Source organism: Dromiciops gliroides, chromosome 4 (assembly GCF_019393635.1).
Source record: "Dromiciops gliroides isolate mDroGli1 chromosome 4, mDroGli1.pri, whole genome shotgun sequence".
NCBI lineage: Eukaryota > Metazoa > Chordata > Mammalia > Microbiotheria > Microbiotheriidae > Dromiciops > Dromiciops gliroides.
Genome location: NC_057864.1, coordinates 246182188 through 246198185, shown reverse-complemented (window position 1 = coordinate 246198185; position 15998 = coordinate 246182188). Strand labels below are relative to the sequence as shown.

Genomic DNA, 15998 nt, shown 5'->3' with positions numbered 1-15998 from the left:
TAGTTTACTATAAAAAGAATGATGATAATTGCACATGTATAACCTATATCTGATTGCTTAACCACCTCAGGGAGGGGGGAGGCTAGGGAGGGAGGGAATGAGAGAGGGATAGAATTTGGAACTCAAAACTTTAAATAAATAAATAAGTAGTAGTAGTAGTAGTCGTAGTAGTCGTAGTAACAACTAGACAATCTAAAATTTAAAAAAATAAAAAAAGAATGATAAGCAGGATGCTATCAGAAAAACTTGGAAAGACATGAGCTGATGCAAAGTGAAATGTACTGTATACAAAATAACACCTATATTGTAAAATGATCTGCTGTGAATGACCTAGTTATTTTCAGTAATACAATGATCCAAGACAACTCTGAAGGACTTAGGGAAAATTCAGTCCATCTACAGAGAAAGAACTGATGTTATCTGAATACAGATTGAAGCATAATTTTTTTGTTCCTTTTTCTGAAATTTTTTGTTTGTTTTCTTTCACAACCTGACTAATAAGTAAATGTTTTGCAAAACTACAAATGTGTAACTTATATTGAATTGCTTGAGTTCTTTTTTTTTTAAGTGAGGCAATTGGGGTTAAGTGACTTGCCCAGGGTCACACAGCTAGTAAGTGTTAAGTGTCTGAGGCCGGATTTGAACTCAGGTACTCCAGGGCCAGTGCTCTATCCACTGTGCCACCTAGCTGCCCAAATTGCTTGAGTTCTTAAGGGAACTGGGGAGGGAGGAAGAGAATTTGGAACACAAAATTTTAAAGAATTGATGTTAAAATTTGTTTTTACATGTAATTTGGGGAAGTAGAGAAACAATGAGGCTTGACAACAAATTTTATATGTGGGATGAATACAAGTGAGGAGTTCAGGATGATGCTGATGTTGTAAGCTTGAGTGACTAGGTGGATAGTAGTACCCTTCAACAGAAATATGGGGGAAAGATATTGAATTCAATTTTGAACATATTAACTTTGAGATCCCTATGAAACATCCAATTCAAGATGTTCAAAAGGCACTTAATAATGTGTGACTGGAGTTCAAGAGAGAGGGTAGAGCTGGAGATAGATAGATAGATAGATAGACAGACAGACAGATGGAGGTTGTTCTGTTATCAAGTTGTGTCTGACTCTTCATAGCCTCATGGATTATAGCACGTCAATACTCTCCATGGGGTTTTCTTGGCAAAAATTGAAATGATTTGCCATTTCCTTCTTCAGTGGATTAAGGCAAACAGAATTTAAGTGATTTTTTCTGAGTCACATAGCTAGTAAGTATCTGAGGCCAGATTTGAACTTGTGTCTTCCTTACTCCAGGCCAGCAATCTATCCACTGAGCCTAGCTGCCCTACTTTGTGTGTGTGCGTGTACATGCGTATATTCTTTATACTGATGATTCATATATTCATATGATTCATATACTTCATATATTCATACATATATGTGAATCATCAGCATAAAGAAGATAATTGAACCTGTGGGAGCTGATGAGATCACCAAGCTAAACAGTAAATTAGAGAGAAGAAAAGTGGGCCCAGGACAAAGCCTTGTGACCTGGATGAAGATCCAACAAAGAATACTGAGAAGGATCAAATAGAATAGTAAGAAAAGAACTAGGAGATAATAGTATCATGAAAACCCAGAGAAGAAATAATATCCAGGAGAAGAGGGTAATTATCCACATCAAGTATTGAGAACTGAGAAAAGGCTTTTAGATTTGGCAAATAGATCATTGGTAGCTCTGGAAAGGAAGCTTTCCGTTGAAAAATGAGGTTAGAGGGGCAGCTAGTTGGCGCAGTGGATAAAGCACCAGCCCTGGATTCAGGAGGACCTGAGATCAAATTCAGTGTCAGACACTTTGACATTTACTAGCTGTGTGACCCTGGGCAAGTCACTTACCCCTCATTCCCCCACAAAAAAAAGAAAAGAAAAGAAAAATGAGGTTAGAAACCAAACTTCAGGGGTTTTAACAGGGAAAGGAAAGGAAGTGGCAATACCTATTAAAAACAACTTTCTTAAGGATCTTAACTGAGAAAAGGAAGGAGAAATATAGGATGATATCTAGGTATCAAATGCTCAGATTTTGTTGTTTCTCCTGGAGGACAAAAACTTAATTTTTGCCTTCATGTCACTTGTACTTAGCACACTGCTGGGCACATAGAAAGCACTCAGCAAATGCTTACTTGTTTTCTTAATTGGTCTTCTATGTATAATCCCCCAGATTGGTGACTGAGAACCACTCATATATTGGAGTTATAGCTCCAGTGCTTCATTAACCTCAAGTTAAATGGGTCACCTTACTTGCTGACAAATTGTTTTAATAATTCTACTTCTACTTCCACTCAGTTTATGGTTTTGTGTGATTCTTTTTTAAATTATAGTTTCTATCCTCATTTCTTCCCATTCTTTGCAACCCATACCACCATCTTAGCATACATGTGCTACATAGAAGAATTGAAGCCGCCAAAGTAGATTTACAAACCCTAGAGCTTCTTGAGAATATTACATGTAAACACACCCCAGACTATGACTGATCCTCTGGTGATCCCCTACAGGATGATGACCAGATTTGCTTCTAAATCAAGCAACTCCATACCAACCAACCTTCCCAGAAACTGAAGAAGCAGGACATCTGGTGTTTTTTTTCACAGCAATAAATGCCATGAGTCAAGTGCCCTTCCAGCTAGAGTTCCCTGTTTTCTACCAGTTAGAGCCCCTTAAAGCTCACAAAGACCCCGATCTTCATTCTGGTTCCTCATAACTCCTCTCAGTAGTAATTAGTGGCCAAATGGACTCTTATGGTCCAGGAAGCACTACTGGCATTGAAGAAGGCAAATCCAATACCTTTTTGATTGAGAAGGCTAAGAGGAAATAGAAGCCTACCAGAAACTTGCTTCCAAACTATTCATGCCTTTCACTTCTGTCTTCCCCCTAATTCCAACCCTAAAGCCCAGGGGGAGCTCCCTAAAAAGGGGGACTGGTGGGGGCAGCTAGATGGCGCAGTGGTAAAGCACCGGCCCTGGATTCAGGAGTACCTGAGTTCAAATCTGGCCTCAGACACTTGACACTTACTAGCTGTGTGACCCTGGGCAAGTCACTTAACCCTCATTGCCCTGCAAAAAAAAAAAAAAAAAGGGGGAGTGGTATCTAAATACAATAATTGGCTTGGATGTGGAAGATTGGTGGGAGAGCAGATAGTCAACTTTGATGTTTATACAAGCAAATTCAGGAACCAGGAGTACTGCAGCCCTCATCCTAATCCCTTCTGTGACTGTCTTGATTTCTTGGCACTGGTCCTTGTTCCCCGGATTTCCCTTCTCAGATACTATGACTCAGTCTCTGTTCTTGTTATAGTAACTTGGCCTCTACATGTTCTGATTCCTTGACTAGTTTCTGTACCTGTTCCCTATATCTCAGAGTAAATAAACACTTATGTGACTACTCTGTGCCAGCACTGTGCTAAGCAATGGGGACACAAAGAGAGGCATAGGAAAGCCCCTACCTTCAAGGAGCTCACAATCTAATGAGACCTCCCTAAGAGAACTTCACTTATTTCTTCTGCCTAGGAAATACCCAGTTATGACTCAGCCTCTAAATAGGCCCTGCTTGTGATTTATCAGCTGAATCCCTCTAAGATACCAAGAAATATAGCTATAGGGCTTTATGCCAGTCTATAAAACCCTCCCATTATTTAGGACTTCATTTCCCACTTAAACATGTTTTGTTCCCCTTTCCAATTTTAATAGTTTTCCTTGGTGGATAAGAGGGAAACAAAATCAAAGTTGTGTACTTCTATTTTCTCTTAAGAGGTAGTGTGATGTGGTTAAAGCACCGGCCCTGGATTCAGGGGTACCTGAATTCAAATCCGGCCTCAGACACTTGATACTTACAAGCTGTGTGACCCTGGGCAAGTCACTTAAACCCCATTGCCTGCAAAAAATAAAAAATAAAGGTAGTGTGATGTAGTATGGAATACTGGACTTGGAGGAAGGAAGGCTTCAAATCCCACCTCTGCTACTTATTACTTGTATGACCCAACCCTCTGAGGTCCCTTTTAGCTCTAAAGTTATGATCCATGCCTTTTCTTCACTCATTTTATACTTTTTCCCAAGCAAGGGACTGATATACTTCTTCAGTTTTTTTATCCTCTCTGAAAGTACTTTAAAAGTTCTAAGCCCTTTTCTGTTATTCTTGTCACTTTTTAAAAGCCTTAGTTCATTCTGACAAGGTTCCTGTCAGACTTTCATATTCATCATTGTTTGTATTGTCCTTTTTCTATCTTTGAAAGCATACAACATTTTTAAATCTTGGCTCATCAAAAAGTTTCCTGTATAGTTGGATTTGTGAGGCAGAGATAAGGAGATCATATTCTATGCATAGTGAATGATATGGACAAAAGTACAGAGGCAAAAAAAAAAAAAGGATAGAATGGCAAGATGTCTACATGTAGAAGAATAGTAGTAGATAATGCTGGAAATTTAGGTAGACCATGGCATGAGTTTTGAATATTAAAGCTAAAAATTCTTACCTTTAGTTGGCAGGTGATGGAAAGCCTATCACTGAGATTTAGGGGCAAAGAATGAGGATCGGGCTAGTGCTTTAGGAAAACTTCTGGCTATACTGAATAGCTTAAATTAGAGTGCAAAGAGATCATATCATAGGCAGGGACTTCAATTTAGGAGATATTGCAATAGTGCTAGCCAGACATAATGAAGACATGAACTAGAATGTTGCCAATAAAAATGGTTATAAGAGATATTGGCATTAATTAGATGGAAGATAGGGAGTGGTCAAGGAAGAAGGAAAGAATCCCATTTTTGTCTAAAGAACTCTTACCCATCCCTTTAAAGTCCAGTTCAAATGCCAACTCCTCTAGGAAGCCTTTCCTTGTCTTCACAATTAATAGTCACCTCTTACCACATTGAATTAGCATAATGGCGTGTACATTTCAAGTATTTATGACATAATATCTTATTCTATTGTTATTTGTGAATATGTAACAGGGTCACAGACCTAGAAGCCAACAACCAGCACCCCTGACTAGACTATAAGCTCTGTGAGGTCAGGGACCATGTTTTATCCAAACTTTCTTTCTAACCTAGTACCCAGCGAAATTTGAGTTCTGATTCCTTGAAATTAATTGAATAAAGAATGACTCCAAAGGTTTGGAGCCTGAATGACTGGGAGAATATTCTAGCAATGACATTAAGGGCAATAAGAGAGATAGATACGGGGGAGAAAGACAGTGTGTTTCACTTAAGAAATGTTTAATTTGAAGTGCTGGGATAGCAGCAGGGATATCTAGTGCTGGGATATCTCACAGGCTATCAAAAATGCACTAGAGCTTAAGACAAAGGTCAGGCCTAGAGAAATAAACTGGGAAGTCATTTGTATAGAGGTAATAATTGAAACTTTGAGGGTTAGCAAAAAAGTGCTGGGAGGAAAGGGGTAAGGACTAAGGCCAAAATTTTAGGGTATACCTAGAAGAAGAAGTAGTGAAGGAGACAGATGAGTAGACAAAGAGGTAATCAGAGAAGGAATATTTCAAAGCCTCGTGGAAGCCAAGGGAGAATTACAAGGAGAAATTAGTCAGCAAAGTCAAATGTTGTAAAGTAGTCAAGGAGAAGGAGTTAGAAAAGGCCATTGTATTTTTCAGTTAGGTAGTTAGTGCTAACTTCAAAGGGAATAGTTTCAATAGAGTTGTGAAAACAGAAACCAGGTCAAACAGTTAAAAATAAGGGGTAGGTCCTGAAGAAGGAATTACAAGTGTTAAGTGGAGATGATGCTTTGAGGAGTTTGGCTATGGAAGAAGGTCTGGAGATAGTGTAATAGATATTTATGGGAATATATAGAAAGGATCTGAACATGTTTGTAGGCAGAGGAGAAGCAACCAGTGGAAAGAGACTGAAGATGCAGGAGAGATTAGGTAACTGATGGAATAATTTAAAGATGAGAATAGGATCAAGAACACAGGGAGGGCTCTTGGAAAGGAGAGATATTTCTGAGACAAAAGGTAGGAGAGAGTGGATAAAAATAACAGAACAACTTTAAAATATTAACAGAAGGAAGCTGAAGACAGTTATGTCCCTTGGCTTCCATTTTCTCAGTAAGATAGAAGGCAATGCTGTCTGCCAAAAGCAAAGAAGCCCTTGTGGGATCAGTGACGTGAGAGGAATGAAAAAGGTTTGGAACAAGCTCTGGGGAATGTGGTAGAGAGTAAACAGGTAATGGATAAAGAAGTCCTGAGAAGCAGTGAGGGCCCAGATGTCATCAGAGAGTGTCAAATGCCAATGACCAAATCATGTAACACAATCAGCCTCTATTCATGGCTTTTTTTCCCTAGCAATATTTGACCACTTGGGAGCTGGAGTAGAGAAAACAGAAAGTGAGGATTACCCACAGTTTGGAATTGGCAAGGACAAGAGTTAGATGAGTTATAGAAGATCAGCAAGAGCATTATGGGTCAGGTGGCCAAATATGGGATCTAAATTGGATAGGGAGGTAAGTGAGAACATTTGTGGAAGAGATGAATCAGCTAGATCTCTATAACTGGCAGCAAGGGTGAAGAGCCAGTTAAGGCAAGATGCATTGTCCTCGCAGGAAACCCATTGTTCTCCCCTTGTAGGGAATATCCAGAAAAACTGGTTATTGTATGTTTTTTAAGTTTATTGTTTAAGCTTTTTTAAAAAGTTAAATGTATTTGAAAACTACAACCCAAGTAATTGTTTGCATTTCACCCTGAAAACTTGAAGGGAAAGTCGAGCCATTCTGAACAGAGTAGAGACAGCTCACCACCGCCGATGAAAGAGACTCCGAGACCATTCTATCAGCCAGATATACAGCCGGATATTAAAGACCTGAAGGAAAGAGTGGAGCTAGAGACCGAAATGGACACGGACTTCGAGGCTGAGCTGGATCTGGGGCCAGAACTTGAGTTTGATCTAGACCCAGAAACTGAGACTGAGACAGAGATTGAAATCGAAACAAGACACGCTATAGGAGCAGAAATAGAAATAGAAACAGAGTCTGAAACAGAGCATCACGCTTATGATCAGCCATATGAAGTGTCATACCAAAGACCATACCAGTGGGAAAATAGGGACACCCAAAATAGGGAGTACCACGATATCTGGGACCAGGACTGGAAATACACGAATAAATCCTAACATTCCACTTTAATGTCCCATGGAAAAGTCTCTCCCACCCAAACAGGAATTGCTTAGTCATGGGGTCCTTGACCTGTTGATTGATAACTAATAACATCACTGACCTTATAACTCATTCATGTACTCACATTAGACATGGACCCATGCTAAGGATGGGCATGGTTCTCCTAGACCACATCATTACCATGAAAGAAATAGCACCGGATCTCTAATCATTTGTCAAGCTGTAGTGCCCCTAGCAGATGTTTCCCTTTTTATGGGTCCTTAAGTCCCACCAAAGTTCCTGGAGATTCTGGCTGACCATTGCTAATAGCTCCTTTCCACCCTCCCTCCCCACCATCAGCCTCCACTCATAAACACTGAGGTTCAAATAAAATAAGCAGCTCCAGTTATATTCTGCAAAAGGCTTTGTATTCTTCCAGCCTCTCCTTCCTCATGCACTGTGAGGCTATAAGAGGATATGAAAGAGAGAATCCAAACATAATTTGTGTTTCATGGGAAGGAACTGCTGGCAGGGGAAAGGGAAATCTGGCAGCTCTTTTACTTAGGCAAGGTTTTTTTACAGCAATTATCATAGGAAGGAGCAGGAAACAGTGGGGCAGGTAGGTGATGTTTTGCCAGGATCTGGAGATTGGTAGAAAAGAAGGCTTGCCAGATTTGCATATATTAGTTCAGTTGAAAGAATTTTCAAATATATTAGGTCCTAAAAATCTGGGGCTAAATGTTGTCAGGAAAAGGGGCTCTGAGATCTAGTCCTGCCCCAGACCCAGCACTGCAGACTAGTGGGATGCAATCAGAATGGAACTCTTACTAACAGTTCCTTTCCAGTTCTACTTCCATCATATTCGCTGAAGGTTTGGGAAGCCTAATAATTTTCTTTGGAATATGTTGCAATGCATGGCATGTGATGGATCTCGATTTGTTGGAATGGGTGACTTCTTAAGAGTTGGAAAAAAATTGAATACAATCATTTACTTTCCCTTTTTAAAAATTGCTGATACTGAGCAACCAGAAGTAACTGGCGCAGGCAGCTCTGAATTCCAGTCTCAACAGTGTCACTCAGCAAATGAGGCCCACTTTTCTCTGTATCTCAGTCTGATCATCTTTGTTAGAACTTAGATATCTCTGATCACTCAGAGACTACATCCATTAATTAACAAGTATTTATTGCTCATCTACTATGTGCACAGCATTGTGCTTAAGGGAGTCACCCCCAAAATGACATGCTCCTTGCCCCCTAGTAGCTTATAAATCTAACTGGGGAGATAAGCCATACAAGCAGGATAATAAAATGGCAATATACGAAAAGTACTAAAGCTCAACGCTCATGATAGAAATATTGCCAATATAAGTGAGTTGAGAATTTAGAAAAACCAGGTCCTAAAGTACAGAATTTGTCTAAATAAAATAACAATAATGGGCAAATCTATGAAGAGTTGTCCTAGGCATGCTTAGAGTGTGGGCTGGGTGCACACTCTACACTTGCCTATGATAATTTTTGTGCTTGTACCTTTGAGAGGCTGCCTGGATTATTCTTGGATCACAACAATCAGCTTATTCAAAGTTTCACTGGATTTCAATAGAAATCCACAGCCCTAGCCATAGGAATCAAATAAAAGGAGAAGGGGGGGGGAACCATTTAAAAAAATAATAACGAATGGACATCATAAAGCTAAAATAAGAGAGGGCTCTGTGAGCTGATAATTAAAAGGTCTAAGTTTGTTGACAAATTGTAATAAATCCTGAACTACTAAGCCACTTCAAATACTTTCAAGTGGTGCTGTCTGGGCTGGTTAATTCAACTGGTTGCAGCGGGATACTAACAAGAGTAAGGTTGTAGGGTTAATCCTCAGGTGACTTGAAACAATGTTACACACTGCACCCCTGCCTTCAGAATTTTGTATCCTTGATCACAGCAGAATGTAAGCTCCTTGAGGGCAAGGACTGTCTACTTTTGTATCTGTATCCCCAGCACCTAGCCCAGTGCCTGGCACATAGTAGGTGCTTAATAAATGCTTGTTGATTGATTGATTGACAAAGGGACTGGATAAGAGAGTGTGGATGGATCATCACAAACCCTTCCCCACTAGCAGGGAGAAAATATTCCTCAAAATATATGTAGCTTACGGAAGGCAGCATCACAGTAGCATCATCTTTGTGTAGGAAGAACTAAGTGGTTTCAATACTACAGAGTCTGGAGATTTGTGAGGAAGACCATTTGAAGGTAATACCAGATAGCTTTTGCTCTGGCTAGCCAGTGTGACTTCAAACCAAACCAAACCAAACCAAACCAAACCAAACCAAAAAAAAAAAAGGCTTAATTCTATTATAACCATAGTCAATTCTCAATCACTGGCCCTAATGAACAAGAGTAATTACATAATCCAAAGAAGTTAATAATCATAAAAATTATAGAATGTTAGAACCAGAAGTGAACTTGGAAATTATCTAAAACCTGTGTTCTGATAACTTCCCCATCCATGACACATAGGATTCTCATTGATCTCTAGCATAATCTCTTATTGAACATTGAATTATTTCAAAACTTGTTTCTGAACCAATGCTGGCCGCTCAGTCCTCATTGAGTAGAGAGTTTGTAAGCTAATCGATGCCACCCAAACATAAATTTTTTAAATGACAAAGATAAACATAACCAGAAAAGGTCACTGGTAACAGACAAAAGCCAACTTAATATCCATTTATATAGAGAACACACATTTATATACATCAGCACATGCCTACACCTTTTCGTAATTCTCACATAGCTAAACACATACCTACCCAGAGACAAACAGGATTGTGCTTACATATATAAAATTTATACAAAGATATTCAGATGCTTACACAAAGATATGGATATGCCTACATATACCCAAATGCACACACCCAGCTGCATACAAATACTGCAGCAAAAAAAAAATTATAGTAGACACAAAAAGTGTTTATGCAAAGATATACATATAGTAATCAAGCCTAAAAGTACTAATAAATAAACACAGATCCACAGATTAATAGATTTAGTAAAGTATTAGGATATGAAATCCACAAAAATCTTCAGCTTCTCTGAATTCTAGCAAAATTCAGGAGGAAGAAATAAGAGAAATTTAATTTAACAAGAAGATGCATTAAACATGTGGTGATCTGCTAGAACACAAGCCACTACAAAACAATTTTTACACAAATAAAAATCTAGTGTTCACAGCTGTGTACCAGCAATTTAGATTTTTTAAAATGATAATTTGTTAAATTATTCTTCAGATATCATGCTAAACTAATATTAGCAAAAGAGATGCTTTATAGAATTAGACAAAATGATACAATTTATTTGGAGGAATAAAGAGGTCAAGAATATCAAGGGATATAATAACAGAAGTTTGATTATACTGCACTTCAAACTATATTACAAAGCAATAGTTATCAAAATAATCTGATGGTGGATAAATTTTTTAAATTAGATCAGTGAGGGACAGATAGGTGGGGCAGTGGATAAAGCACTGGCCCTGGATTCAGGAGGACCTGAGTTTAAATCTGGCCTCAGACACTTGACACTTACTAGCTGTGTGACCCTGGGCACTAGACTAGATCAGAAATATATAGAAATACACGTTCATGGTATTCTAGTATTGATAAACCCAAGAACAGAAACTCCTGGGAAAAGGGATCCTTTATTCAACAAGAATCTCTGAGAAAACCAGAAAGTCATTTAGCAAAGTATGTCTAGGTCAACATTTCAGGCCTTATAGGGAAACATAACTAGACCTATAATTTCACTTTTATAGGGAAATCCCAGATAAGGAACCTCCTCCCTACTGCTGCAATTTGGCACAAAATGGAAAATGCAGAGGAGTGTTTTCTATTCTTAGAGTTGCTTAGACCACAGAGAAGTTAAGCAACTTGCTTGGGAGCCACAAAGCCTATATGTGTCAGAGGCAGCACTCGAACCCAGGATTTCCTGATTCTGAGGCTAGCCCTCTACCTTCTATACTAGTCGTATCAAACTCAAATAGAAACAGGAACCACTAATGTATACATAAGTATCCCTTTTAGGCTTATATTGACTTAATTTTAAAGTGTTATCTATGTTTTACTGAGGGTAGGTAGGTGGCGAAGTGGCTAGAGTACTGGGCTTGGAATGTTCGTGAGTTCAAATCTATCCACAGACACTTACTAGCTGTGTGACCTTGGACAATAACCCTGTTTGCTTCAATTTCCTCATCTGTAAAATAAGCTGGAGGAGAAAATGGCAAACCACTCCAGAATCTTTGCCCAAATGGGCAAACCCCAAATGGGGTCAAAAAGAGTTGGACATGACTGAAAAGACCAACATTTTACTGTATTTTTATTTTGTTAAATATTTTTCAATTATATTTTAATCTGGTTCCAACACAATTTGAGAGTGTATTGGGCCTCATGTTTGACACTTCTGCACTACCCAACAGATGCCTATCTGAAGAAGCCCTGCAGAAAAATAGAAAAGATTATCCACAAACCCTGTTTTGTGAATTCCAAGTACAGCACAGGACCTCATGAAAGCTGGGGATTGAACTAGGACTCCAAAGTATACCACACCAAACTGGAACAGTATAGTAATTAATGCTTACTAAATGGTTTAATACTCCTATTTACTCAGCTTAAGTTCTTGGAGCGATGATTATGCATTTAGACAAGCAGCATAGTAATGGATAATATGTGAACTTGCAAAAGCTTTTGGCTATGTTCCACATCAAAGGAAATTAAAAATCACGTCCCCATGAAACTAGTGTTCACTCTTTTGCTATAGGAGGGGAATGCCCAGAAAAATCCCTGGGATCTTGCAGGTAATGAGATACTCAAGTGCCTGGCACATAGTAAGCATCTAATGAATGCTTGTTGCCTGTCGATTGTCTGAACTACAAGATTATATGATCACAGGCAGAAAAGTGATAGGGGCAATTCATGCAGGACCATCTTATAATTTTAAGATAGTAAATACCAAATGGGAAACAATCTATAAAAAGTCATGTCACAAAACAAGTGAAAATGGAAGATCACATCTGAAATCTTTCACAGTTATGAATAGGAGAAATGGTAATGAGATACAAGATAGAAGTGATCATAAAAGAAAAAATAGATTTTGATTATGTAAAATTAAAAAGTTTTTGCATCAATCTGCGCATCTAGGATCAGAAGAAAAGATAATTAATCCAGGAAAATATTTGCATTAATTATCTCATGACAAAAGTTTGACATCCGATATCTATAAGGAATTGACACAAATATATGATTAGAATCCATTCCCTAGTGAACAAATGGTAAAAGGCTAGGAATGGTTTTCAAAAGGAAAATACAAATTATCCTCCAAATGAATTTTGTTATTTTTTTCTAACCCTATAAAGTTATTCTTCGAGCACTGAATTAAGTAAATTTAGGTAATGTTGTCATTTTTATTATATTGGCTCTGTTTGTCCATGGGCAATTAATATTTCTCCAATATATGGACCCATCTTTGTGTGAAGAGTGTTTTGTAATTGTGTTCATATAGTTTCTGTGTAAGACTTCACAGGTAGACGTCCAAGTATTTCATATTGTCTGTAGTTATTTCAAATGGAATTTATCTCTTTCTGCTGTTATGTTGGCAGGAAAATACAAATTATCAATAACTACCTGAAAATGTTAACAAGATCACTAATAATCAGGGAAATTAAAATTAAAACATCCCTGAGAGATACATAGGCATATGTAAATAACATTTTATAGCACTTAAAGGCTTACAAAATGCTATAAAATACATAAGTATACATGAACTGAGATATATGTAAACATCAGTCTGGAAGCTTTCCACAAGTTTGCCACAAGGATCTATCCTTGGGGTTTCTTTTTTAAAATTTGATTTTTTTATTTAATTTAACTTCAAATCATTTCTTGTTTAATTTTACTTTAGTTTTTCCTCCTTTTTGCTAACAACTCAAATGGAGGAATGTTTATCAAACAAATACAGGATGAGAAAGACCTAACTTGATAGCAGTTTATGCCCAAAAGTCCTGTGGATTTTTATTTTTCTGGAGACTTTTTGTGAAATGTATTCCTTCATTGGACTGATTCCCCTGGATTGCCCCATTTCTTTCAGCAGTAGATAGAGAATATGAATCAGGCCTCAAAAATTTATGGCTCAGATTTGAGGCTGGATGAAAGGTAGCTTAAGGATAATTCTTATCTAACCTCCAGTCCCTTTTCTAGTTGAAGATTAGCCTTTGCATTGCTTTAGTGCCCCCAAAATTATAAAAGATCTCTTCACAGAGGAATCCTACTCTCCCAGGGACAATATGCCTGTACTAAACCAGTTTCTAGGACTCTGACTGAGAATAGGACACATGACAGGTAGGAATGGCCTGTCCAATCAGCAGGTGCTATGAGCACAGTGACCCTCAAGAAAATGGTCCCACCAAGATCTCACTCATACTGTATTCACTTAGAGTCACTACTTTGAAGGAAATGCAAACGTGAGTGTCTGTGGACCTTCTACAGTGGTGGCGGGAGGAAGAGAAAGGGAGCAATGTGATTATTTACAGATTACTCACCTGATGCTATGATCTCTGGTCTGAGGCAAGAAAGGTCACGTCTAACTCTGAGATTCTATGACTATGCAATTTTATATAAATGCCTAGGCATAAAAACACTAAAAATCATAGGTAGGTCAGTATCTGAGAAGATGCAAGTACTGATAAATGGGAAGAGAGTGGAGAAAGTGATCAACTGGAGAAAGGTGGGTTCTCTAAGAGTAAGTAGAACTAATAAGCTTTCTGAAATCATGATCGTTTATCTTACAAATTAGGGAGTTCTTAGCTAATATTTGTTTGTTTGTTTAACATGATCCAAAAATACATTCTTTATTCTGAAGGAGAGTAAGGGGTTAGATTGAATGGAACCCATTCTCCTGAATAATCCTCAAACTATTAACAACAGCAGACATATATTGGCAAACCTCTAGGACCAAATCTAAACCCCAGGGGCCCTCTGGTGGCCATATGTTGACTGCCAGATTCCTGAGGGCTCCAGGAGAGGGGGATGAGGGTGGGGGAGAAGGAAATTCATTTGGTTTATTTCATGTTTTCATCTTTCAAGAGATTAAACAAGAGAAACAACCAGTGAGTCATTAATACTTGGGGGGCCCCCAAGAAAAAAAATTCAGAAATTTTAGTGTGACTTAAGAGGCACCAGAAAGACAGCTGCCTCCAAATATCTTCCCCACCAGCTTGCTCTCCCTGCTAAGCTCTCCTAGGGCCCCCTCTCCAGCCCCAGACAAATTTGTGAAGTGAGTAAATTTGTTTTCTATTTTTCCCCTTTGGCATCTAGTTGGCCCACACACACCCTGGAAAAAAGACAACCTCACCTTCATTTTGCCCCCTTCTATGCAGCCTCCCTGTCTTAAGCACTCATGTTCCAACAGCACTTTTTGTTACCAGGATCCTCCTGCAGAAACTTGCAGATTCTTGATCCCCTCATTCTATGCAGTAGGAGTTTGGTTTAATAGAAGGGCTGCTGGTTTTATGCTCAAGAGTCCTCTTCTGCCACTTACTGTTTCCATGATTTGGGGCAGGCTATTTAAACTGCTCTAAGCCTCAATTTCATCACCTGTAAAATGGGAATATAATGCCCTGCCTATGTCACAAAATGATTGTCAGGATAAAATAAGAAAATAAATGTGAAAGTGTTATTTCCATAAAAGGTAGTATTTCCATATTTAGGGCTGGGCTCTGTCTTCTAATGTGTCAACTAGATAGCGTGACATAGAGAAATCTATGCAGGTGCAAGAGGGATAAGAACCTCCCTGCCCAGGTATATTCCTTCCCCTCCCAACATTTTGTTTTATTTTTATTGTAACATTTATTTTAACATTTATTTATTTTGCCTGTGCACACCCACCAGTTACTTTATGTACAATAAAGGAATGGGGGAAGGGAATCAAAGAAGAGAGAAAACTATACTGCAGTAGTCAGGACGTGGATGAACCAAATCTTGATTTTCTAATTGTGAAGGTATTGTTTTCCTTGGGAGCACAGTTCTGGAGTAGAATTTCAGGTTCTCTTTTTAGTAAACACCTCCTATCTGCTTCTAGAATACATCAATTGTATCTTCATCTTCCATTTCCAACTATGTGGGTGTGCCTGTTTCATTGATTAGTTGCCCATCAAATCTGAAATTTATATGACTCATTGACAAACCCTGTGGTTCACAATAGGCTTTCATTAGTTTACTAAGTGGTGTGTGCTTCTTAATCTTAAAATGCACCACCGAACCATCCTGCCCTGCTAACTTCAAACTAACGTGGTTATTTTCAGTCTTGACTTCCTTCCTTTGGCTTTTCATAAGCCATGGTGAGTCCGGAGGTCCCCTCAACTACTGCTTCACAAAAGAGAGACCAGGATGGTCTTCTCCAAGGGAATGGGGGGGGGGGAGCAGCAACAGCAGTAGCAGGAACAAGAGGAGGAGGAGGAAGAGGAGGAAGATGATGGTGGTGATGGTGAGGAAGAGCCTCTCCCAACATTTTAACAGACTTTCTGGAGACAATGCCTTCACCCTAACCAATTCAGAATAACAATTTTGATGGTGAAAGTTTCAAGCCTAGGAGACGGGAGAACAAACTGGTGAGGGAGATGTTTGGAGACAGTGCTTTTTAAGTCACACCTTGCATTTAGCAAACTAAGTCAGCTGCAAGTCAGGCTGCCCTTGTCTATCAGTGCCAAGACCAGATAGTTGGCATCTGGGACTTACCTAGAGTGGGACTTTGGAGATAGAAGTGTATGGAGGACAGGAAGATTCAGAGATCCCTCTGCTAGGCATATATATACATACATACATAT

General features: G+C 38.7%; 1 protein-coding gene across 1 annotated transcript in view; it reads left to right on the top strand.

The window, feature by feature from the left end:
* Window positions 1–7158, top strand: part of SLC26A8 (solute carrier family 26 member 8) — a 166274-nt gene extending 159116 nt beyond the window's left edge. The window contains exons 23-24 of the mRNA XM_044003389.1: window positions 6100–6175; window positions 6745–7158. Coding sequence (XP_043859324.1) covers window positions 6100–6175; window positions 6745–7158 — 490 coding nt within the window. The remainder of the gene's footprint in view (window positions 1–6099; window positions 6176–6744) is intronic.
* The last annotated feature ends 8840 nt before the right edge of the window (window positions 7159–15998 follow it).